This window comes from Pagrus pagrus (assembly GCF_965226575.1).
Source record: "Pagrus pagrus genome assembly, chromosome: 14".
In the NCBI taxonomy this organism is placed as follows: domain Eukaryota; kingdom Metazoa; phylum Chordata; class Actinopteri; order Spariformes; family Sparidae; genus Pagrus; species Pagrus pagrus.
In genome coordinates, this window is record NC_140198.1 from 17,726,802 (window position 1) to 17,753,033 (window position 26,232).

The following is a 26,232-nucleotide window of genomic DNA, read 5'->3' on the forward strand; positions in this document are numbered from 1 at the left end:
GGAGAAAGAGGACAAGGCGGTGCTGCAGGCCGAGGTGCAGAGCCTCCGGCAGAACAACCAGCGGCTGCAGGAGGAGTCGCAGAGCACGGTGGCTCGCCTCATCAAAGTCACTGAGCTGCTGTGCAACGTCAACAAGCCCTGTTAGCCTCTCCTCTCCCCTCCTCACCTCGCCTCGCCGCGGCACGCACAAACACACAAATCAGCAGAGGGAAAGATGCAAATCATGCAGCGTGCTTGTACGCTCAGTATACTTATTTTGTTTGTGCATATTTGCAAAAGCAGACACATACACACACACACACACACACACACACAAACACACAAACACATCCTCTTCAAACTGTGTGTCTCATTCCTGAATCCTGGACCTGCCAGTTGGTGAGGGAGTATGCAAATCAACTCATACAAAAGACATTCTCCACATCCCTTCATAGACTGACCAATGGGCAGCTCCCAGGCTGCTGCGTTGGCGTGCTATGCCAGAGTGCTTCTCTTGGTGTGTATGTTACAGTATGTGTGTGTGCCGCATGTGTGAGCGCGTGTGCCTCAGTGTGTGTGTGTGTGTGTGCATCTCTTACTGTACCTTGCTTCAAATACTTGACAAGCTGGGCTGAAATAGCACTTGCATAAAAAAAAGTGGCAATGAAGACTGAGAGACACTGTATAGCATGTTTGGTGGTGTCTTATCTGAAATGACCAAAAGTGTATATATATATCACCAATAATATATGTGAACAGTAGTATTGCTATCCTCTCTGCCGGACGTGTAGTTGCAATGTGTGAGTGTGTGTGCTCATAGTGTGGGAGGCCTCGCAACAAAAACACAAGAAAAAAAAAAAAAGGGAACATGTCAATGACGAGCCTGCAGGCTGCCTTCTACTTCAAAACATGTAATGATGCTAAGTGACTGGCCTCAGGGCGGCGTCTGTTACATAAGGACATCACTCTCTGCCCTCATCACTTCTCAGTAGTACTGTATTTAAGACAGTTTGTAGGGAGAGGGGAAAAAAAACATAAATGAAAGGGACGTAAACTGGAAATGTCCCCTGAAAAAAAAATGAACTAAGCATGCTTGTTCCTCCTGGAAGTACGTATGAAAACAATATTAAAGGGGTCGTACCTCTCCCGAAGACACAGACAATGGCAGGAAAAAGAAATGCTTCAGCTTCCTTCCATGATAGCCTGTAGCTGTTTTCTTCTAACCTCACTCTTGTAGCAGCCATACTGTAGAAGATCTCCTCCTGCTGGCCTGAACCACAAAATGCCAAACGGCAGCTTTTTCTTTTTTCAGCTGGCAAAATAGCTTTAGGTGTCTGAATAAAACACCTTGAACTCATAGTGAAATACAGAATATTGTATTTAAAATATGTTTTGTGTTTTTGGCGGATGTCTACAGTGACTATTTTGGGGTAATTGTTTAGTATGGCTTCTGAGTGGTAGGTGAAATCTTACCGTTCCACCCCTGATGTGTGTTTGTGTATGTTTCTGTGTCGTTCTTGCACTTTCTTTTTTTTTTTTTTTTTTTTTTTTGTTCTTATGTAAAATCAGCACCGGACAGGGCACATGCTGTACTTCATTTAGCCTCGCTCAACAGAAGAAGGTGGAGACGATCTCATCCCCCCCCCCTCCTGGCACCACCTTCCTTACCTCACCTTTTTTTGCGTCCACTGCTGACGGCGCCAATAAACAAACAAACAAGCAAACAAACAAACAAACACGTGTTTAGAGGAGTCGGACTGCTTCTCCTCAGTGCCAACGAAAAAGCCCAGGCAGCTCTCCTGAATCCCACCGAATTCAATCAAACCGAACTGACTGAAAAAGGGATGCCAAACGTTCACCGGTCACTCAGACTCTCTTGTTTCTTGTACAGACTTCCTCTTGTAATTTTATTTTAGAGTCACTGTGAATACCTGGTACCAGCATATTAAGATATATACAGATTAAATTATGAATCTTTATCAGTATGTGAAGATACTGTATGTACAGTTCCATGTTACTTAGTGCATTGGGTTGTGTACGCCCTCCTTTTGCAGGATGATTATGCAGACAAAGTGTTAATATCCGCAGGCTCCTGTTTCACCTCCTGTGAGCCTCACGACTGAACAGGGAGACGTCCGTGTGAGAAGACCTGTTCAACTGTGTCTTGTATAGTTATTTAGATTGTAGGAGGTTGGTCAAGCATGAGAATGTGCCAAGCAACTTCCAAGCTCCCCCCCTCTCTGTATGTGTGTATGTATAAAAATGTAACTTATTAATCATGCAAATGTGGATTTTCTTGTAGCTGTTTAAACTGGAGGAACAAAAAAATGTGAAATAGGGCAGAAAGGAAAGGTGGGCTTGGTTATAAATTTCTTTTGTAGAGAACCAACAATGATATGACAAAATACTATCTGCAAATCTTGCTTAATGTGACTCTTATTATCATTCTAGTGTTGAGCTATTTCAGCGATAGCTCGTACATATTTAATAAGGTCTTAAAACACCATTAGGTACGCCTTAATGAGTGAAACTCCTCTGTCAGAATGGATGGTCAAACTGGTCTTACTGGTGTTACGTGAAGGCTTATTTCTCTGACTTTGTGCCTACCTGAAAATGTAATGTATGTTAACCCAGCATAGTGACCTCATTTCTTTGTCTTCGGTTGCACTTACTGAGGTTTTTTTATCGGCAGATGAAGGATTTTCTAAGAGACCGCCGCAACATCTGGTCTTTCATCCGCCTCACAGGGAAAAGTCATTGAGTAACACATGGTGCGAAGGAACAGATGATAATAATAGATGTGTGTTGTTGTTGTTGGTCTGAAGAATCACTGAAGCTCAGCGAGTACCACCGATTGTTCACGGACGCAAACCGACAAATATATGGTTTTTAAAAGCGAATTAAAAGGAAAAAGGTGCTTCAAATGTCTGATGATGAATTGAAAACAAGTTGAAGTTGATATGAATGTGTTGAATGGCGTATGCTTCCTCTTAGGGATGATTATTTTGGTATTTAAATATTTAAAAAAATAAATTGTCTCAGAAAATCCAACAGAGTATGTGAGAAAACAATCTGATTGTGACTGAATGACCTAATAGGGACATACGGGGGAAAAAACTGCAATATATTGGGCATCACATGTAACTTATCTTGAAATGCAACAATCTGAGCCTGGTGCCAAACACAGCTGATACACATGATTTGTCAACACAGTGACAAATAACCCGAAGGCAGATAATGTTGAGATATGTGTCTAACTGACTTTAGGATGTGATGGGATGATTATGGGAGGTGTTTTTTATTCTGTTGTAGTTTGTAGAGGATAAACAATGGACAGGAAGGCCGAGCCAAAGCCAGATGATTGACAGCCTGGCCCTTCAAGAAATAGCAAAAACACCAGGGAAAAGAATTAGGACACAAAAGGGGGCGAAAATATAAAAATATATTAAAAATAAACAAATGATGTAAAAACAATTGCAAAAATTAAGAATATACAGAAAAAAAGTGTAATTTATAAGCACAAATAAAACATTTAAAAAAAAATATATTAATAAATACTGCATATAACTACATAAAGAAAACACGCAAATTTGAAACTGCTTATAATTATTCTTTTGTAATTTTTTTTTATATACTTACTCATTTATTACTTCTCCTTATGTTTAGAATTTAATATATTTTATTCACTTATTGATTCTTTTATTTATTTCTCTTGATATTTCTATATTCACTTTCCTTTGTATGGCACTCTATCACTCCATAACTACACCAGACAGCAGAGAGAACGTAATGTTTTGATTGGTTTAACTGGTGTTTTCCATTTAAAGCACTGCAGCAGCTGCACAACATGAGATGTAAACATCAGTTAAATTAGAGAGTTATTAGTATTATTTTGTCCACTTGCTTGATTTGAAACCATAGGCAGGAATAGAAAGGGTAGCAATTAGACCTTATTGTTAATAAACATAGTAATATCCACCCCATTAGAGTCTATATATAAGTGGTGGTGAAGATCTAGAGATAACCTGAGAAGAGCTGGATGGATTTACCCAGGACCAGATTTTATGATGATCTCCCACCTGGACTGGACTCTGATGATCGCAGCAGGCGGAGGATGTGAAAGCAGCCGCGGAAGGAACAGTTTGAAGGTCTGACACAAGACGGAGGTCAGGGCCAAATCTGATCGTCTGAAAATAGTGGATAGTAAAAGTCAGTTGACAAGGTGGGATGAAAGCACGAGAAGTATGTATAAACACTCTAACTCACACTATGGGGTCTTAAAACACAAGGCTTCTGCTGTAATTGAGCTAGCAAAAGGAGAAGTAGTGTGCAAAATATTCTTCGTATATGGGCAAACACAGAAATGTTCTTGGTATAAAAGGGAAGGGCCATGCTTGAGGTACTTTTAGAAATGATTAGATTTTGTTTTGGAGTTTCATCAGGGCAAAATACATCTCTAAACAGACTGAGGAAAGCAAATGGTGAATAAATAAATAATGAAAAAGTTAAATCTTCTCCTGCTACAGCTGACTGCATTTACACCAAATCAATGGTTTTCTGCACCCAGAGTGCTGCAGGGTTCCTGTTATTTGCAGTTTGCACTTGTTCCAGGTGCAAATCAATCCCGCAGCTGAAATGAAACGCAGCAGCTTTGAGGAGCAGGATTATAAAAACACTCATCTCTTCACAATCAAACTGCTTCCCGTTCTAAATCAGATTTTTGAGGTTGATGCATGACGCACACACACACAAAAAGAAACAAACACTTGAACTGGTTTTTAATTAAAAATGTATTTGCAGCCTAACGCTGCTCGAGAGCTGATAATATCTATCTGGACGCAGAAGAACATCACTGATTTGAACAAGATTTCAATTTAACTGTTGAGAATCAGGACGTCAAAAGCTCTGATTTAATCTCAACGCTCTGACTTTCATATTTTATTGAAACACCGTCATCCAGAGCTACTGGTGACGAGGATTATTATGTGTTCAGTGCAGTAGGTGGACTGAACGAACATGTGTTGACACTGAATCGGTTCAAGCTGTCTGACCATCACGCTTGACAAACCTTTAGCGTCTCCAAGAAACAGACAGTTTAACTTCCTGTTTGTCTCTGAGATGAGCTGAGCAAGCAAAGCCCGGTGACGAGCTCTGTCCCTGACCCTTCAGAGCTCCACAGTGATATCAGCTGCACGACACAGCTTTGTTTGTCCAGATATTCTCTGTTATTTAACATCCTACAGGGAACTGAAAAAGGCTGACAGAGGAAACTGTAGAAACTCTTCAGTCTAATCTGGTTCATGCTGTCAGACCTTAATCACACAAACATGTTTGTTATTATGCTTTCTTACACCATCACAGTGCTATAACTCTTATATAATAACTCCAGTGTTACAAAAAGTCATATTTGAGTAAAAGTAAAGATATTGTGTTAAAAGATTACTTTGGTAAACATGAAAGTCACAAGTATTTTTACATTTTAGGGCATTTAGCAGATACATACATACATACACTGATGGTGGTGGCAACCAGCACATCATGTGCAGTTTGGGGTTCAGTAACTTGCCCAAGGACACTTTGACATGGAGACCAGGGGAATCGAACCAGTGACCTTCCGATAACAAGACACTGGCTCTACCCCTGAGCCTCAGTATATTTACATGTATGTTAATACCTTTGGTAAGTAGATTGCAATATATCAATTTAAAAATGCGCTACTGAGGCTCTTATGCAGCATGTAATCTGCAAAGTAACTAGTAACTAAAGTTATCAAGTAAATGTGGTGGAGCAAAAAGTACAATATTTGCTTCCAAAATGTGGCGGAGTGGAAGGATAAAGTTTACTCAAGTACAAGTACATGAACAGAGGTGCAATCTAATTAGCACTTTCAAGGCATACTGTCGTAAAACAAAGTATTCTACATATTGGCATTTCTACCAGAGGAAAAAGAGCAATGGAGAATAACTGAGTACAATAACTAGTTTGCAATACTTAAGTACAATTTTGAGGTACTGGATAAACTGAATAAACAAACAACAAGACCTTAAATGACAACACAATTTCATACTGTTTAACTTTGTTTATATGTGGCGGACCCTGCCACCTTTCTAGCTTCAAACAGTATTCTGGGGACCTTATTTTCCTCTGAGAGCAGCTTGTTTATTCAGTTAGGGAAAAAAATCATGTTTATGAGTTTGTAGTATTACCTCATTAATATTGTAAATATTAAAATAATGACTTTCAATTTCTTCTACAAAACAACATAGTGTCCCTTGAAAATGTTACATTACATAGTGGACTAGAAATTATCCAGGGGCAATAATAACATTTTTGGTTTTGATGTAATTCCTCAGAATCCTCTTGAACTAGTCGGTAACACTTTGTATGTCGGTCAGTTCTGTCTCTGTTCTACTTGTTAATAGACATCAAATGTTTTTACAATCAATGTAAGAGTCACAGTGTTCATTGAAACATGAGACATCAAACGTCACATCTGCCCCCATGTGCAGAGGTGATTGTCACAACACATGTAACACCCTCATGTAAATACAGAGGGCCACAATAAACTCCCAACAATATAGATATAGTTAAAACTATTTAATATCCATTAAACACTTCATTCCAGTTTAAGTCTAAAGTTTAAAAACGTTGAAAAGTAGAAGACATCTGATACTTAGTTAATGCTTAGTCAATTTTATTTTCAATACCTGTGTACTTAAACTTCAGTATAATCTGATTAGTATTGCTGCTTTTAAGTTGAATATCTGAATACTTCCACCGCTGATGAAAACTTAAGGGATCAGCAAAGTTATTACGATTCCTCTTGAGGTTAAAATGAATGTGGACCAAATTTTATGTCAATCCGTCTGATGGTTGTTGACACATTACAGAGGAAAACGCAGGATTCATCCTCCTCTCACTGTGTCTCATCAGTGCAACAACTAAATAAAACATCTGATTGAGATTCGGCCCCTGGATATAAAAATAAAACGAGCCTGTCTCACGTAAACACATGTAGAGATTCAGAGTGAGATAATACAGATTTACAACACTTTGATTGGATGCACTTTCCCTCCTTCCTGGATTGATACAGCATGAGGTAAGACAAATACTCTTTCCAAAGCTTGTTCCCTGATCATAATACAGCACGACAACATCATACAAACATTTCCCAGGGCTCTGTCCTCTGGAAGGCTTTCCCTAAACACCAGCCGCAGAAAACCGCTCCATCTTCCCTGCCCTGACACCAGGAGGAGGACTGATGACAACAATGCTCCGGCCTATGTCTTTATTTGGGGTTGGAGCAGCAGGACGGAGTCTTCACTAGGGGCTGTGTGTCACACACAGCTCAAGGGCTTAACGCCAGTTTGACTCATCCGTGTTCTGTAAATACAGAGGCCACGTGCTGCTGCTGTGTGTGTGTGTGTGTGTGTGTGGGTGGGTGTTTGTGTGTGTGTTTAGACTCCTAGTTTGTGGGGTTGTATATTGTATTTTTAATGGCCAGGCCTCTGTTGCACCACACATAACAAGGAGATGAGTTTGCCTGCAACATCACCATAATCAACCATAAACAAGATTATAGTCAGATTTCACGGGTTTTATCAGTATTACACATCTACAGATACAAACAGATACATATTTTATCTATGAGATCAGCTGATGTTTAGAAATACAACCAATGGTTCATTTATCTGTGGAATTAAATTTCCTGGTTGGGAAAAGTTTGGCTTCGATGCATTTTTAACACAATCAAGACAGTTTTATAAAACTTGTTCAGGGAAGAAAAGTTAAGGACTGAAATCAATTTAAAAGACAAAAAACTTCTTAAATTGGTGTACTCCAGTGCAACAAACTACACGTTCAACATGTTTATGTGCAAAAAACAACAACTGTACGTGCAAAGCGTGCCTCCTGTTAATAAGTGATGCATCTCATAAAACAAGCCATGCAAGTCAATGATAAACTAATCAGAGAGTCAAACTCTGCAGTTAAACATTAAAGAACTAAAAATGCCAGGACGCTACAGGCTTACTGATGTTGTTTTTTTACTTTTTTAACTGTACAGAGGCTTTTTAAGGTCTTAATTTTTAATAGAAGACATTAACCAGACTGCTTCTCCTGAAGAGCACATCTCACTTTTACGCAAAAGGGTTTGTGTACTTTCTTGTTCTTCCTGGGAAACTGGCAGCAGGGTGGATTATTAGCAGACAGCACCGCAGCAGTGTTTCTTAATCTTCGCCCTGTTTCTGGAACGTCTCCATGTGACAAGTAGTCTTTGTTTCTCAAAACAGACCGTGAGGCCGTCCTCTGACTTTTAACATTTTAATTTAGAAGTTATTCAAGAGCTGGCGGAGGAGAAAATAAGGCAGAGAAATCATCCGTAGAGATCAACTGAAAATGATTTACAGTACAAATCAAATTTTTCTCAATACAAGTAAAAAATGAATTGAAAATTTTGTGTGTGGAAGTAAATTATATCACTGAAAGTCACTTAACTCATTTCACGTTCAAAAACACACCATCTCACCCTCTTGGCAGATTGCCCACTTGTTTTTGTTCAAAGTAATAACACTATTTTAAGTATATTGTCGGGAAAGACATTTTCTGCCAGCTCACAGGAGAAGGGAAGCTTCAGAATCTCCTCCTGCTGCGTGCAGATTGCGGGGGGTGGACACAAGAAAAGCAACACCTGCACAGATTATAATTTAAGGCAATAATTATCAGATAATGAAATGGACCCATTAAAGGATCAGTCAGTCTCCTGATGGGACTTAATTCACACTGAATTATATGGTTATTTTATCAATCTGTCCCATCTTCACCACCTTACTGTAAATCAGGACGTTGTTGACAGTGAGTGTTGTGAATCAGACCTTTCAGACAGCTGAGCCAATCATCAGGTTCCCCCTCCCTAGGATTTCTCGCAATGCATTTATAAAAGGCCTCCACATCAAAAAGGCCTATTTCCAGCCCTCTCACTGAAGACGATCTTGTGAGGTCGAAACCGGTCGTCGATTTGAACTATTAATAGCTTTAAATGTTGCACCCTGAAGGCACCCTATGGAGGCTCTGACTGGCAGTGCTGTAGGAATATTTTTAAGAGTGGGTCCCTGTTTTGTTGGCGTTCTGCACACCGTTGAGGACGCACATCAGCACACGTGGTATTCCACTGATTGACAGATGGTGGTGACAACACCCAAAGAAAGCAAAGTAATACTCGTGCAAAAGCAGTAAAGAAGAAGACTTGGTTGTAAACCAATCAAATGTTTAATGAGGAAAGAAAAAAATCGCCCAAGAATTTTTTTCTGGTACAAAATGCTGAATGTAAACTTGTCTTTAGTTTGTTTACAAGAAAACCCCTTTAACATCTTTAAAGGGCAACTCCACCAATTTCACACATCAGAATTGGTCATCATTTCAAATCAGTTTCACCCATCATGGCTGTACTACGACCTTGTGAGGCAGCTGGATTCACAAGATCAAGCTGACCTTTGAGGAACCACCGGCAGCTATAGTCGCGGTTTAGATGTGACGGGCTGCGTGAGAAACAACTGTTCGTTTGAACACGACAATGGCAGTGCCTCGAGAGGTTAACAGGGTAATATTCGGTCTGTGAAAACAGTTTGAGGGAGCTTTGTAAAATCTTAAAAAATAACCCTGATGATGTCAGAGTGATGCCACCACGGTAATCTCACTTTCAACCTTCTTTAATATAAAGTCTGCTTTACAGACTGGAGGTGTGGCGTTTGAAAAATGAGCATCAAGAGTGTAATGAAAAGACTATCAGGTTGCATGTTGGGAAGCACAGAACTGAATGTTTTGGAGCTTGAACCAAATTACAGACTAAATATTCAGATATCTCTGCCTGTTCTGCTTTGAAGAAGTCCCCAAACTATGTATAATTACAATACAAAATTGCTTTAGTACCACTTTAAAGATGCTACAAAAACTTTAATTTTTGCTGCGTCTGGCGGCCCCTGTGGACAAAAGCGGTATCGACACCACCTCCTCCTCACGTAAAAGCACATTCATTTGTTGTCGACCGAGTTGTTTTCAAAGAAATACGCAATGAGACAGTCAATAACTTCAATAGGACAACGGTGAAACAAAGTTATCTTCACTTTGATCCCTGTTAAACCTTTTATACATGTAGGCCTACAAATAACAGATTCAGTTGCTCTGTAATATTAATTATGTTGAGAAAGCTGAAGTTATCAACATTTCCTAATAATGTTATAAATTCCTGGTGACAGGTGTAAAGAATACATGTGTATGAATAGCCAGACTTCTCAGTGATGGTCTGGTTTGTTTATGTAGGTCATATATACTCCCTTTTAACCAACTGCTGGTTCTGGGCTGGTGCTCATGCTGGTTCAAAGTTGGTTTAATCTGAGAACCTTTGAAGAACTGGTTTGCTTTTCCACAGCTGGGAGCCACCACAGAGTCACATCTTTCATTCACTGTCAGGGTGGACTGGGAGTGAAATTCGGCCCTGGCATTTTCCACCTCTGACCGGCTCGTTGGGGGGTTACTATTACTTTTATTATCTTTCCTACAAAATGTCCTAAAATGAATAATCCTATTTGTATTGCAGATCCTATTAATCATGAAGAAAATATAATGATGCTGTCCTATCGTGTACTACACAAGCATGATATTTGCCTAAGGTTCTCTTGACTTAATGAGTTATTGATTAAAATAATGTCATACATTCAGCGGTTCCCACAGCTGCATATTTTCCATCTCTTCCTTCCCCAGTCACACCTAATTAATGGGATCAGGTGTGTGCAGCCAATCAAGAGGTAATTGGTGCGAGGAGAGCAGGGAGAGATGGAAAATTGGATGCAGCTTTGGACCAGTTCGTTTGCACCGATGTGCTTTTAATATGTGCACTGTACGTTTTAATGCTTGGGAGTGAAAACACCGTCAGCGCGTGAGCGGGGGGGGGGCACGGGTTTTAAAAAGGTGGAGGTGCCACCCACTATCCCGTGTCCGTGAGTCCGTGGGTTTGTCGCCCCCTGGTGGCCGGACGGGAGTGACGCACAGCGCGAGCAGAGAGATAGAGAGAGTGGAGCACACGGAGCTCAGAGCATGTCGCCTCCTGTTGCTGCGCCTCACTGTGGGATCCGCCGTCGACCTTTCAGACTGTCACACACCAGCGCAGAGAGCTTGTTTTCACGCGTCCGCTCGCTATGAGCGACCCGGAGCTTTGTCGGAGTGAAGCAGCGCCGCGTCTGCTCTGAGTCCGGAGGGGGAAGAAAAAAAAAAAAAAAAGCCAGGCTCGTGTTTGCGGGGATTTTTTGACACAACTTGGCAGAGAAGTCGCTCGCTGCTTGCTTCTGCTGCTGGCTGCTGCTGCGGGAGGAGGAGGAGGCGGTGCTGGCGGCGCTTTGCTCGGAGCTGCTCGCTGAGAAAGTGTGAAACAAGTGTCAGGAAGAGAGCAACAGATGTTTCTCGTCGATATGCGGCCGGCTGAGGAATGAGAGCAGCAGCGAGGCACCGGCGGCCCTTCCAGCGGTTCTGCTGCTGTGGAGTCGGGCTGGTCGCTGTCATTTGGCTCGCTCAGGTCATCCAGGCACCAGGTGAGACCTTAATATAGACATAGAGGCTGCGCGCGCCTGCCTGCGTGCGTGCACAATAATTATGATCCTATTGACAGTCTTCTGATTACAATGGACTTGTAATATCATATTGATGTCTGTTTGAAAGCCTTGTCTAAAGCACTCTGCAGACACTGATGAGTGTAGAAAGTATGACATGCGTGTTAACCACTGTTATTTTAGATAGATTTACATTGATGTGTGTTTGCCATGAAAAGAGCGAGACTGACCCCCTGGGTTAGAAAGAAAACATCAAATATGATAGTGTAAGAGTGCATGCTGACAATAAAGAAGCACCACAGAAGAAGAGCCAATCATAAGGAAATGAAATTGCAAGAAATATTTCCCCCTTGCACAATCTGAAACCTATAAAACTGTTATTGCTCTCAGCAAAGAGAGGTACGTCAATTGAACTTGTGGAAAATAATGCATAATCCGTCTATTCAGAGCACAACACGCAAGTCTTTGTCTTCATTTGGATCTTAAGTCATTTTATATGAATACATATGTGTATATTTATGTATGCAGTGTCTGAAATGCACAGATGTTACTGCTCCTCCACCCATCATCGTTACAGTAGACATGATCAAACATTCAGTTGTCTAAGTGAGAGAGGATGCACATGCAGAGGTTTTCTGATGACTAGAAAGCCTCATCTCCAAAGTGACAAACCTCTCCGGCCCCTGAAGCACCCTCATTAGATGTAAAATATTCAAATCTTGTTTTTTCTAACGTGACTGCCAACCTCCTCCCAGCTCCCGTCCTCCTGTTCACACTGCAGGAAGGTGACAGGCTGCCGATTACATAAAGCAGACCTCAAATTGTGGCGTGTATAAATCCAATCACCGGGGATAAGTTCAGTTGTAGGTTATTGCAGATCCACCAGGCATTCGTTTGACGTTTCATCTTTCATCTTCAGAGGAAATACTGTATACGACATCAGATTTTTAACGCTTTTTGTGGATCCATAAATAGACTGCCTGCCCTTTCAATTTCTGTGTTTTTCCCAGACCGTCCCTGTAGCTAAGGATGGTTTTTTATTCGCCTAAATTAATTGTCGGTAAATTGTTGGCTGATTCCTCATCAGCCCTGACGGCAATATAAACGTAAAAAACTAAACGTGGTGGATACAAAACACCTGTAAAATAAAATGTATTGTCGTGGATGTCACATTGGATTTCATTATGATTAAGGTAAACATACACGTCTCCTTCACTACAATACCTCCTCCCTAAAATAATCCAGTGTTATGCAGCAGACCCATCAGTTATCTCTTCTGGTAATAAGTGAAGATTGAGTCAGATGCTTTAGTACCTCCGTGATTTTCAACCACCAGTGTGCCTTGAGAGATCATCAGGTGTGCCGTGGGAAATTGTCCAATTATCTCTCAGAAAACACAACTGCCAGGCGCACTGATGACATGTCTGCAGACATCGAAAGGGTTGTTTTGGAAAAGATACACATCAGTGGGAAATTAATCTATGGACATTAGTGGACTAAATGCTTAACTCCTGGCCAGTATGCGTTTTGTGGATGGAGACGCCATCAGAGAAAACTTGACAGAACGATCGTCGAAGAGATCGTCGTCGGAAGGATTGAGGAAGGAGGATTGATCCTGTGAGGTGGAGTGGTGTGGTCCAGTTCCCGAACCTTAGTTAAAATAACTTCATTATATATGCTGTATTGGGCTACAGTTTGTCATTTTGAAACATTTGTGGTTAGTGGTGTGCCGCGGGATTTTTTTAATGTAAAAAATGTGCCGTGGCTCAGTAAGGGTTGAAAAACACTGTAGTATATCATCGAGCAGCATTGCACTCAAAGGCATCACACACACACACCTCCCTCCCTTCAGCTCATTATCCTCTCATCACCTTCGCTGTCGTGGTCACAGACTGTCACCCACACTCATCAGCTGCTTCAGCACCAACATTTTTTGTTTTTTCATAACGACGTGTACGAGTGAACTTTGGGTTTTTCTTTGTTAGGTAGTATCGCACGCCGTCCTTCGTTGAAGAGTGTCCTGGTGAATGAGCCGTGTCATTAATATTTATACTTCACCTTTAAATTATGAGTGTGCCATCAAGCAGAAGAGGTTTTTTGAATCGAGACCAAGGCCGCTCAACTTAAACCATATAAAAGCACGGGGGCAAAGCATGTGGTCTGCTGTGTGTAATGTCGACAGGCCGGTTACTCTCACAACACGCGGAAAATATGACGCATACTGAGGCATCCAGGATAACGCTGCTTTTACAACCATTTATGGATGTAATGATCTAACACTCGCTATCAATATTGGTGTGATTCTGGCAAAAAGCATAAAGATAGTGGAAATATAAGTTACAGTCCCGATTACAACACAGCATGATGAAAGACTTGTAGTATTATGACAGAGCTGTAAAGGCAACAACCTCCAAGAGCAAACTCCATTCAGACGTCGTCAAAGCAGAGCTGATAAACTCAACACGTTTCTGTGTTGAAGGTGACCGTGTTCCATGTTCGCCAACACTACTGGTCCACGTTTTATCTTCAAGAATGTGAAACATTTAGAAAAGGCAGCTGAACCACAAGATCCCTTGTGATTAGCATTGAGCTTAGCATTGACAGATTTTTGACTCGCACAGAAGTTTCCATGATGGTAAAATAAATATCTTTTACATTTGATATTAAACCTGCGATAACTGTTTTTTTGGCTACTTGGTAGCAGCAGAAACAAGCTAGCATATTATCATTTTTTAAAGTTGATATATTGAACAGTTGCTTATTAAAACATCAAGCAGACATGAATCAAAATTGTCATTTCATTGTCATGTTTGTTTTCCCGATGAATGTAAGTTTGGTATTGACTCTCCTTTCAGCTCCCTTTTTGCCATTTTGTAGTGCTGTCCGAATGTATAGTGAGATTTTTTATACCTTTTTATTGCTCAAACTATCCCATAATGCATTGTGAAAAGTAGTGTACAACCAATGGTCACTAACCAAGCATTATACAAACTATACATATGAATAATAACCACAACAAACTGCAGGTTTTATTGTTTTGCTTCTTTTTGATAGCACTCAGACAGAATCCTGATTTGTTTAGTTTAGGTGTTTTTTTTACTTTGAACGCGGTCCTCTCTACGGTCAGATGTTATATAACTGTGATTTAGATCTCATTTCAGGTCAAATCAAATGTGCATCAGCTCTCTGTTTACTGCAACTTGACACTGACTAAGTGTTCAGTCTGAATGTCAGTGGAGGTCTGGAGGACTGCTCCGTTATCTACATGGAAATGGAGCTCAGAGTGTTGGACGGACAACCAAATATTATTTTTATGAAGTATTATCCACAGACTCGGGTTTCAGATGCAGTCGTGCTTACCTGCATTGCCACTATTGAGGATTTGACAGTCGGAGACATTTACTACCACAGACTGCAGTCCTGCCCTGTGGAGGCAGTGAACCTGTTTGGGGTAAGACCTGAGGAAGCCGGTCTGTCCAGTCGATGTGTGATTGACAGGATCAAATGTCTTGTTTCTGCTGAAGACTGAGGCAACAGCGGTTTGTCTTTCCTGACGGGGACAGATGATAGTGTATGGCTTTTGATGATTTCTTCTTTCAGGCCTTGTTAGAATCAAATAGATGCTATTTAAAGATTTGAAGAAGTAACATCATTTGTTTTATCTTCAACTCACATTGCAACAAGAGGAATTAAAAAAAACAAACAAACATGATAAAATCTCCAATGTTACACATTTGGCGATATGTGACGCAGCTCGGAGATTCCTCACTGTCTGTGTTATTTCACTGTAGAGAGGTGAATTATGAATGATGTTATTTACACTTAACATCGCAGTATTTACACTTACCTTTCCGCACTCAACCGGCGTGTTTATGTTGAGGAATGTGGCGGCAGGATTAAGATATTTCCATACAAACACCACATTTCATGTTTCATCAGCTTCCATCACTGATCCCTCTAACCTCTTTCCCTTATGTTTACATTTGAGGCCTTTAGCAGACCGTCTTATCTAGAGGAACAATCACTTTAGCAGTAAAGTTAGAGGATCACCAAAGTTATAAGCAGCTTCTAGGTCAAAGGTCAGGGTCAGAGTGACGAAAGTATTGCTAAGTGCATGGTCTGTATGACTTATTTTATATATATTTATATATATATTTGTGTCCAATGAAAGTTTTAAAGAAAAAAGAGCAAACTGGCTATCTGATGCAGCAAATGCCAAATATGTGCTGTCGTTTAGGCTGTCATCGACTAACTTAATTGATCACAAGACGAGTGGTGCCAAGATCTGTGTGGTTTACCACCTCAGCTTAACAGTTTCCTGGGGAAAGGCTGTTTAGGGTTAGCAACACCAGAACCCTCAAACTAACTGAAGGCCTGGAGATGATTCAGAGAGTCTAGCTTTCGTGACGAAGGTCTGGGAGACAAGTAACACATGTAGACTGGATCTACGAATGCAAGCACAGTGAAGAAGGACTTGCCAAAGTATTATTTAAGGAGTCTATTTATGTTTGAATTAATTAAGTCATTACTGTCAGATGAGCCTTAGGTTACATATAAAATAGATGCCCTCTTGAAGAATGTGTTACCTTTTGTATAAGTAATTTATGTCGTACTTTATTCCTGCTGGGAGTTAGTGCTCTCTCACTATCAGGGCTTCAACTAAACCATATTTACACTAAAGGATCATTTATCTGAAAGTTTTTAGGTGAATTAATTAATCATTTAAAGGCAGGGTGTGAGGTTTACTTAAAAATGTATTCTGATACAGTTACTCATTGCCTGTTAAAAAATGTAGACAGTAATCCAAGTGTCACAATATTAATGTAACTTGATTACTTTCAGTGACTCAAGTGCAGGGTGATGTGAGAGACTCATAAAGCGTTGTCATGTGTGCACATGTGCATGGTTACAGACTAGTATATCATTCTTTATAATCCTGTCAGTAATCCCCCTTTTTTTAAAGGATTGCATCTGTAATCTAATTATGACTTTTTTCTGCAAATTTGCCAGAATACAGTCACCTTTTATGTTTATATCCTAATAACGTAATCCCAATACGTGTATTCTGTTACTCCCCAAGCCTGTTTAAAGGTAAAGGTCATTTTCCAGAGCTCACTGTGATGTCTACTATTTGATGTTGTTGTGTCTAAAAACAGTCCAAAACCCAACCAGTTACAATTAACACTGCTTATTCGCCTGTTATGTTATTCATTTTAGTCAGCCAGCTGAATGATTGATCAGTCAAATAACAGCACTAGTAAGTGTAGGGCCTGGGCTGTAAAGTGTGTTTTAAAATATTTTTAGGCTATATACACGACATGTATCTCGATATTTCTCCTTGAAAGCACTTCATAAACTAGGCGTGAACAACAAAATCAAATATGACAATATTTTTGACCACACACCTGCAACAATATTATGGGGATGACACAAAATATTATAGTATATTATATATAGTAAACAGAATAATCATCATTGTTTTTATTTCTAAGGAGACAAGATGTGGCTCAAGTGTCAGAGACTTCTCCGTGCTGTAAGTGTGAAAACGCTGCAGAGCCATCTGTGGCAGAAACCCATTTGAATTTCATACGAGTCGAGTTCCTCTTGATGCCTCGACATGAAAGCCTTCACGTCTCCTCTCAGCCACGACCGCTGCCCTCGCGAAATGGGCTCATTGAGCTGTAAGGTACAAAGGGACACTACAGCGCCTGGCAATCACGAAATGCATCACACACAGACACCAAGCTGCCTCATAAATAAGTGTGCAGAGCGTAATAACCGCCTCTCTATCTTCTCGCCGCTTGTTGGAAAGATCTCTGTGGGTGGCAGTGGAGGATATCTGTATTTTTTTTCCTGTTGGAGAGATGATGAGACAGACCGATCTGTGGGGAGTCCCTTGGCTGTCGCTGTAGTAAAGCCGTAAAAACTGAAACCCACACAGAGATTAGCGATTGAGGAATGAAATACAGAGCTGAAACACACACCATCAAGATTTCAGTGGTGATGGCTCAGAACAGCTGACGGCAGCATGGACTGAATTACTGAACATGCAGCTATCTCCCAGAGCTAGAAACATGAAACTATAGTCTGTTTAGTCCTCACTTGAGTTAAAAATAACTCTGGAGACAATTACTGCATGGATAGTAGAGTGGCAGTAACAATACTTGGTTGATTTTCTGAGGATGAGTGAAGATTTTTTGATTTAAAGATTTAATATGTAAGATGTTTTGAAGGCAGTAAACAGGACAAAACATAACGTAGATAAAACTTTAGAGCATTACTTCATCCGTGAACATTTCAGACTGAACCCTGTTGATTGATTTTCATCAGCAAGTGTGGTCGTTGAGCAGAGATCAGAGCTGCAGCAAAACTGTCCCCCCTCTCCGCATCTGAAACTTTCACACAGACGGAGAATCGGCTCATGATTCACACACTGAAAGGGCAGAGTGAATGGGGCTAGAGACACAATTCAGCCTATTACAAGACACTCTAACACCAAAATGATTTTAAAGCTGTTATTTAAGGTGAAAAGGTGACTTAATGGTGCTTTATTTTTAGCATTTTGCTTTAATAAAGACTAAAATGATTAATGGATCATCAGAAGAGTTGATGTTGAACAGTTAATCATCTCAGCTCTACATTTTCTTCACTAAACTAAACAAAGTAATCAACGTATTAAAAACCACTGTTAGTGGCCCTGAATCAGATCACCAAGCTTTAGCGTGAGTGTGTCTGGCTGCTCCTGCACTGAGGTGACTCCGGCGTTGTTTTGTTACAGAGACAGAATCTTCTGGGCTTCAGCCAGGCGTGAGCGATGGGACGCTGCGATGGACTCGCAGGCTGATGCAGGAGAAGTCAGACAACCAGAGCCTGGATCAGCCCCGAGCAGGTGAGTCACTCTTCTGTCTGTACCTGGATAGATGCCGCCTGTTCCTCCAGGTCAGAACAGCAGACTCCCCCAGACTGTCTGCTGCACTTCCTTATCGCTCAGTGTGGGGGTGGGCGATATCGACACTATCTCCTATCACAGTGTCTGTGATATTATATCACAGACAGGAACATCTTTATTTGTAACCTATCCTGTGAATTCAACACCTGATGGATGCAGACAATTCATCACATGATGCAATAATGCTATTAATACATCACAGTCATGGTATACACTCAGCGGCCATTTTATTAAGGACCCCTAGCTAAAACAAATGCAGTCCATCATTAAATGCAAACTTCATGAAGGTTATGTTTAGGTTTTGTTTCAACTTAATCATTTAAGAGGTGTGTGGTCCTGTTATTTAACTCACCCTGATTGATATAAATGGGGTGGACAAAATAATAGAAACACCTGGTAGTGTTTAATATTGTCATAATGACCATGCCTCATTTGGTTTCTATAGTATTTGGAAGTAAAAATGTAGGTTTCAGTGGTGCATGTGTCGTGGTGTATGTGCGCAGGTGAACGAGGAAGTCGGAGTGTACCAGAGATTCCTGCCTCTCCCCTGCAGGTGATCTGAAAGGTCATGCGGACAAAGCGTTGTGTTAGTTGTCAGGAGTTACTAGTCAAGTCGAAGTTCATGCACCGAAAGACGGGGCTCATGAGACGAGTCTGCCTGGGTGAACATCAGATTAGATTTTCTAAGGTGGTCTGTCTTTAGCAGATGCCAGAATCTGGTCGTACTCTGAGCAGTTTGGACGGATCCAAAGTGCTCTTCATGAAATTGTTCCTGAGACACGCAGCCAATCGACAGCCATAATCAGACCTCTGTTTCTCTGGTTCCCAGGCTGATTAACTGGCTGGCTGACATGAGCCGCATTCATCACAGCTGACAGTTTTATTATTAAAAATTCAGATCGGAGAGGAAATCTCTTTATTGTTCTGTGGGGAGAATAGAGCAGAGTAGATAAAATAACACGCCTGCAATATGAAAAAGCTTCTGCCTTTCTGACAGAATACCATTCTGTATCTTTGACTTTAAGGCCGTGCTAATATTAGGCTGTCAGTCACAAAGCTGTATTGTATGCAAACTGCGTGGCTATTGTAGAAGCCGGAGTACAAAATTTCAAGCTTATTGTCACAGAAATAAATGCAAATCAAGTTCTGATAATAATATACCATGCAAATGGCCTGTTCAGAACATACTGCTCTGTCTACAAAGCGTGCGCGACCTAAAAATACACACACACACAATGAATCATTTTAGGCTTTTAAAAATAGATTTATGTGAAAGACGCTTTCTTGACATCTCCTGCAGGCAAAGATGTCTGCATGTTGCAGTCTTCCCAGAACTTTTCGAATATATTTAATTCATCACAGCAGTTGGAAAAGATCAGCATGTCAGGGCATCCTAATTTATTTGCAAAATGTTTACATAATGTGCATCTGGCACTCGCTGTTCCGTTCGTATCTAAGGTTTGACTTATAATCCTGCATTCACATGCGTCTCGGATGGTCCAAAGTCATTCTTCTGACTTCTATGTGTTCATGAGCTTTTAAGTCGTGATGTGGAAACAACATGAGGGCTACAAAGCAGATTTGTTGTATTTTTATTGCTCAGAGCCTTTCAAGCTGTTTGAACTTTAAAGCTTTATAATACAGAGATTTTGTCCCAGACTTGTTGTTGCACCACCACATCCCCTAAAACCACTAAAATATTGCTTTCAAGACTTGTCATCAGGGTTATGCCTCATTGCCTCATTGCCACATAGCTCTTTGTACGTATGCAAGTCAACCCAAAGTCCATTCATTTCTATAGGAACCTCTGTGAACTCTATATTCTAGTTTATACGGTGCATTGTGGGCAGACTGTATACATGAGCTAACTATTTGGTGAATGTAACAGCAGTATTTATGTATTCTTTCAGGTGAAAAGTTATGTCATATTTAGCTAACAATCGTAGCATGCTAGCTGTGTAACCTACAGTATATAGTGCATGTCTGACGTAAGTGGTTCATATTTCTTTCAACAAAATACTTCATAAAACTGGCTCCAGACCTGGCAGGCCAACCTCAGCACTTATTAGTTGGCATGGGTTATTGGTCCTGTTTTTTCCTCGATAAAGCTCCATGTCCGTATGAAAACCAAGGAAATTTGCTTCTCCCATGTTTGTGTTGATGTTTCTATACATCCATGAAGAAATTCATTTCATGTGGTGAACACCAGAGGTTTACATCCGTTATGACGGACACAGAAACTGTGGGAAACAAGGCGTTCATGATGATGAATCACTTTTCTCACTAATCTGGGTCAACGGTTACAACCTAATACCTAATAAATTGAATAAAATGAATCAACCAAGCTTTTGACTTCATCCATCATGTTTCTCTGTATATGACATCATAGTCTCCAAGTCGTTTGCCAACATCCAGAGTTTCTGAGTTTTTCCACCTTGATGGGGCATTCACATGAATTTTCCCAGTCGAGAACTGTAGATGCACCATCTGGATTTTTTTCAGCCAGTACGGATAACTGATAATTACATGCTTTTCATGGCTGCTACCGATAAAATAACATATTTTTTAAAAAAGAAGTTCAAAACATAAGTGAGAGAGGCTCAGATGTAGTGACAACGATGGATGATTTAATATTCAATCGCTCTAGTAAGATTTGTTGTTTTAACTTGTGGAACATGTATTGTACATTGCAATTGTGTTGTCGTATTATTCCTCTTTTACTACTACTACCACAACTACTACTACTACTTATTTATCTTATCAAATAGATTTGCTCATATCGATAATTCATCACCCTGATATATATCGTGCCTCCCCACCGAGAACCAGTTTCTCCAACTATTCGACACCCCATGAATGCACCAAGATGTTTGTTTATTTCAAAAGTGGTACACTGGTTTCAAGTATGTCTGAGGATATAAGGATATTATATCACTGTAATGATATGAGATTATGTGATCTTAGATTTTGGATATCATTATATCAGGATATGTTGTAAGTGTTGTCTTTTCCTGGTTTTAAAGGCTGCAGTACAGTAAAGTGGTGTCATTTTCTGTTTAACCAGACTCTTCTACTTGGTCTAATACTTAGCTTTACCCACTTAGTCATCATATCCACACTGCTGATGATTATTGATAAAATCTCATTGTGTTAATATTTTGTGAAAGTGCCAATAATCATTTATTACCCAGTCCTTGCATTTATTAAGTGCTTTTGAGAAGATATGAAATTATGAATCATTTCAGTTTTAATTTTTGTTCAACATTTTATCAATTTTTAATCTTGAAAATTATATAAAAAAACATTTGTGGCTCCTGATAATCTTATCTGGGAAAACAACTCCCCAGCTCAGTGAAACAAAGTTGACACATAACAGGCACCACACATCCTCCTCTGTTATATTACAGTAGAGGTGGGTTTTTTTTTTTTCCATACAGACTCAGTGTCTCTCTCTGCTCCATTTGCTCTTCATTTGTGTACCGCTCTCTGTACTCGCTACCTGAAAAAACACCTAACCTTCATTGAGTTCCTGGTTTGCACACAGATCCCCCTCATTATCTCTCACAAAGACACAAGCGTACTGCGAGGTGGACGCTCCGCTGTGGTAATACACTGGAGACAGGATGTCGAACAAAAGGCTGGACAGGTTAGAATAAGACACACCAGTGAGCGCGGCTCCAGGCTCGGGTTGCTGCCCTCTTCCTCAGCAGGCCGTCTGACAGTGATTGCATAATCTGTGGTGTGATTAAAAAGCCTGCCCTGGACCCCGGGGGATATTATCGTGGGGATTGCACAGTAACGTCCAGCCCCAGGCTCTTCTGTCTCTCTTCTCATCCTTCCAGTGCTTAACAGGATGGAGACGGTGTGACCCGCCTTCAGCCGACAAGCCTCGGAGAACATTGTTGCTAGGCAACTGAATGCTAAATTTTGAAACCCAGACAATTCTGTCTTTCAAGCATTAAAAGTGCAAAGCAAGGGACTAAAAATAGACGGTGAGGAGAGGGGCGGCGTGGGCGGATGAATCCAAATGATGCAAATGAAGTAAACGGCTCATACTATGTGTGTGTCGTCGAGGATTGTTATGTTGTTTATTTTGGCAAGCGACAGTCAGCTGAGAATAGTATTTTTCCACAGCCATGTTTTTGGGTTTTTATGGGAAAGCGTTTAGAAAGAGAAGCTGGCAGATAATCTAACAGAAACTGTTTTGGACTTTCTATCAGGGCAGTCAGATTGTGGATGCCACGCAGAGCAAACAGCAGTCAACGTGAGCATCATGTGAATCCTGCTGATGCTCTTTCCCTTTCCAACCGCAAAATTGACTCCACATTTTTAAAAACACGGAGGTTAAAGCTGAATGTCATACTTAAAAGAGACGATCAAGCCGCGAGACAAAGCTTCATCCTGAGAAGTTTTTCTGTTGTTGTTCACCACAGTGTAACGTGATGTTTAGTGTTTTTACTGATGGGCGAGATGGTTTGAAGCGCTGCTGTCGTTTCATCAGCGCTGTATTCAAACTGCCTCAAAGGAAAGCGAATCAAAGAGCAAATGCATAATTGAATTTACATTACACACGTGGATGAAATATTTATTTTTTCATTCCTCATGAAAAATGCAGGCTTGTTGCAGCGGCCTGTGTGTGCGTGTAAGGCCAGTTTGGTGGATGCATGGTACGACTTTACTCGGCGTGCCAGTCGATAGCGTAGCTTGACTTCAGGACACCCTGCAGACTCTCAGATCGATAACATTACTCTGCACCACCCCCCTCATTCAGCCACACTGAAGCCCCCCCGCAGCAGATCGACTCAGAGAGCTCAGCTGCTCACATCATCAGTGCTGGTTTCACTTAGTGGAGATTTCACTTCTAATGCCTTCTGAAGTATTTGCTTGGTGTTGACCTTATATTTGAAGATCTAATCTGCTGCAAAAGTTTTATTGATCTGGGCTCACATGAAATACAGGTATAAGAAAGGATCTGTTCAGAAAACTGGGCCCTTCTTATAGAACTGATGTTGATGCTGCATTTGTTTTGCTGCTAATTACTTCCTGATATTTTACACACCTTATTTTCCTATTTTATATTTTTATATTCTACTTTTTTACTTTAAGATAACAGCTTAAAAATCATGTTGATTGTACAGTATCTTGTAATAAGGTGAATGGTGTCTCTGTCTCAGCCTCTCTGCCCTCCTATCACTTGTTTCTGCTCTATGTAACTTCAGTGAGAGGGTAGGATCACAGCGTTACATACATGTTTACTCCAGCATACAAGTTTTTAACACACAACATTGTTATGACGTGTTGTTGTTGTTGTTAGCACCTACATTACGTCTGACAAATTGTTACAGACCTGGGATTTGTATTTACGACAGTGGTGTTGCACTCAGAAACTAGGAGGGGGGGCCAATTTCTACATACTGTTGCTTTAATATCAGGAAGTGCCATAGTTGTTGTTGTTGTGTTGTTGCCTTTCACAGGAGGAATATTACATTAACAGTTCTTGAATCTTGAATCTTTGCTATTTAGACACTAGACTTTAATTATCTGTCATTATTATTAGAGATGCACAATATACTGTATATCGGGCCGACAGTGAGAAATGTATATTATCTTCTTTTTCTCAGTCTCTGTGACATTATAGCCAATTAAAATGTATGACAGTACGAAGCCAGATAGCGTTCATGAACTTAACAAACATGGCTGCTACACACTTCGATACAGTCAGTGGTGGTGTGCACAGAGAAGAAGAGGAAGCTACGAGTTTTAACACAACAAATCTTATTAGAGCTACAGAATATTAAATCATCAATCTTTACTGAATCTAAAGCTTTCTTACCCTAAGATATGCATAAACTACAGGTTAGGAACTACAAAAGTGTTAAATTATCGGTTATATCATCTGGTATCAGCCAGGAAAAGCAGGTAATTATCTGTTATCAATATCGGCTGAAAAAAATCCACATTGTGCGTCCCTAATTATTATATGCTCAAAGTTACGCCAAACTAAACCCATACCTGGTTGATGCCCTGCTGCAGTTAGCAACAGGCGACAGTGTTTTATAATTGCAAAGTAATAAAAGTGGACTCAGCTAAAAGCTAATAAAGTTTTATACAGCAGACAGTCCGTACGGACTAGAAGCAGATGCATTAGGCTCAATTTACGCTTTGCATCTTGACAAACAGTGTCTCATTTTAACTCGGGCCTCCTGGCTTTTATGATGCTGCAGAGTTAATATGATTTTCCACCAATTATTTTGTGTTCTAACATAGCACTGTCTTTTTCTCTTCCTCACAAAGTTCAACAAAGAAAGCAAACAACTGATAATCTGTCTGGTAATCTTCCATGTCTGCTCATTAATAGATGGGCAAGAAGTAAAGCCAGCATAAAGTTCCAGATATAAGAACTAAATAAAAAAAGAAACAAATAGACTGTTTTATGGAACAATCCTCCTGGCTAAGAAACACGACAATGTCTTGGTTGTCTTGGTAAACTGTTGGGCAGCATATGAAGTAAACAACTTTCAACTTGAATCCACTTTCTGTTAAACACATGTAGCTTACCAGCAGTACTATTTGCAAAGTGAAATTGTTAGCTTCACTTATTTTATTTTCAGACTGGAGACACGCTCCTATGTCCGATATTGTAAGATCACTTTTTTGCCTTTTTTCATTTAAAGTATCATATTTTCTGTCATTCTCTGAAAGTTCAGACGCCAGTTCAGTTTTGCCTTCTTTTCAGTGGAGAGTCGCGCCAGGGGAAGATTGTTTAAAGGTGCACTGTGTAGTTTTGGGGAAGAAATCAGAAAATCCTTCATTGATTTTCATTAGCGAATAAGCTGAATAAACAAACTGTCTAAAAGGACAACGCAATTTCTTCTAAGTATCCACCTTTCTAGTTTCAAACAGCGCTCTGGGGACCTTATTCCTCTCTGAGGACATTCATCACGTTTATGAGCTTGTATAATTATCTTATTAATATTGTAAATATTATTTTTTGAGTTTGAATTTCTTTACCAAAGCTGCATAGTGCACCTTAATACTGCCTACATTTTTCCAGACGATAGTCCAGTTCTGCTCTCCCTCTTCTAAGGATCACAGAGCCAGTGTGCTAATTGTTAGTGTAGTGATTCACCCAGTTAATTAAAGCTTTACATCTGTCCTCTGTCTGCTTCCTGCTGAACAGGAAGGGCTGCCCTTTATGATTTACAGCAACAGTTTGTGTGCAATAAATGTGAGAAGCTTGAAGATATGAAACATATTCACACTTGTGGATGATCTATTGAAGAGTCCGAGTTCTTGAGATTATGCAGAAATGGCACAAAGATATGTGAGCTGCTGTGAGGACTGTGTCAGACACTACTGGACGAGAGGTGAAAGAGTTGTGGGAGGATTTTGTAGTTCTGACACGTGATGTTATTGGTCTGAGTACAGAGACTTTTGTATTGTCAGAGTAACCGCACATCAACAGCCCAAATCTTTCCTCAACTCACTGAGGCTCGCTGTTCAACCTCTGATTACAAAACTACGACTCTGTCAAGCTGATGCCACATCTGGCTTAAATCCCTGATTCGGGAAGATGCAGATGCACGATCATCTTCAACTGGGTCAGTTCAGTTTGTGGTCTGGTCTTGTGAAACCAACATATAAAGAGTCTTGGCAAAGCACATTCCTGTCCAGCAGCCTTCAGCGAACAAGTCCACTGTTTCT

The 26,232-nt window shown here is 40.4% G+C and overlaps 2 protein-coding genes across 5 annotated transcripts in view; both read left to right on the plus strand.

Annotated features, from left to right (window-relative positions):
* Positions 1 to 2,896, plus strand: part of sipa1 (signal-induced proliferation-associated 1) — a 38,605-nt gene extending 35,709 nt beyond the window's left edge. For 3 of the 4 annotated variants that reach the window (XM_084374139.1, XM_084374138.1, XM_084374140.1), the window contains one exon: positions 2 to 2,896. In XM_084374139.1, coding sequence (XP_084230265.1) covers positions 2 to 145 — 144 coding nt within the window. In that variant the 3' untranslated portion in view covers positions 146 to 2,896. The remainder of the gene's footprint in view (position 1) is intronic. The other variant, XM_084374144.1, reaches the window with a different exon arrangement.
* An 8,119-nt stretch (positions 2,897 to 11,015) lies between these two features.
* LOC311269909 (sodium/potassium/calcium exchanger 3) overlaps positions 11,016 to 26,232 on the plus strand; it is a 28,283-nt gene continuing 13,066 nt past the window's right edge. The window contains exons 1-2 of the mRNA XM_084374452.1: positions 11,016 to 11,561; positions 18,358 to 18,468. Of these exons, the coding sequence (XP_084230578.1) occupies positions 11,459 to 11,561; positions 18,358 to 18,468 (214 nt within the window). The 5' untranslated portion in view covers positions 11,016 to 11,458. The remainder of the gene's footprint in view (positions 11,562 to 18,357; positions 18,469 to 26,232) is intronic.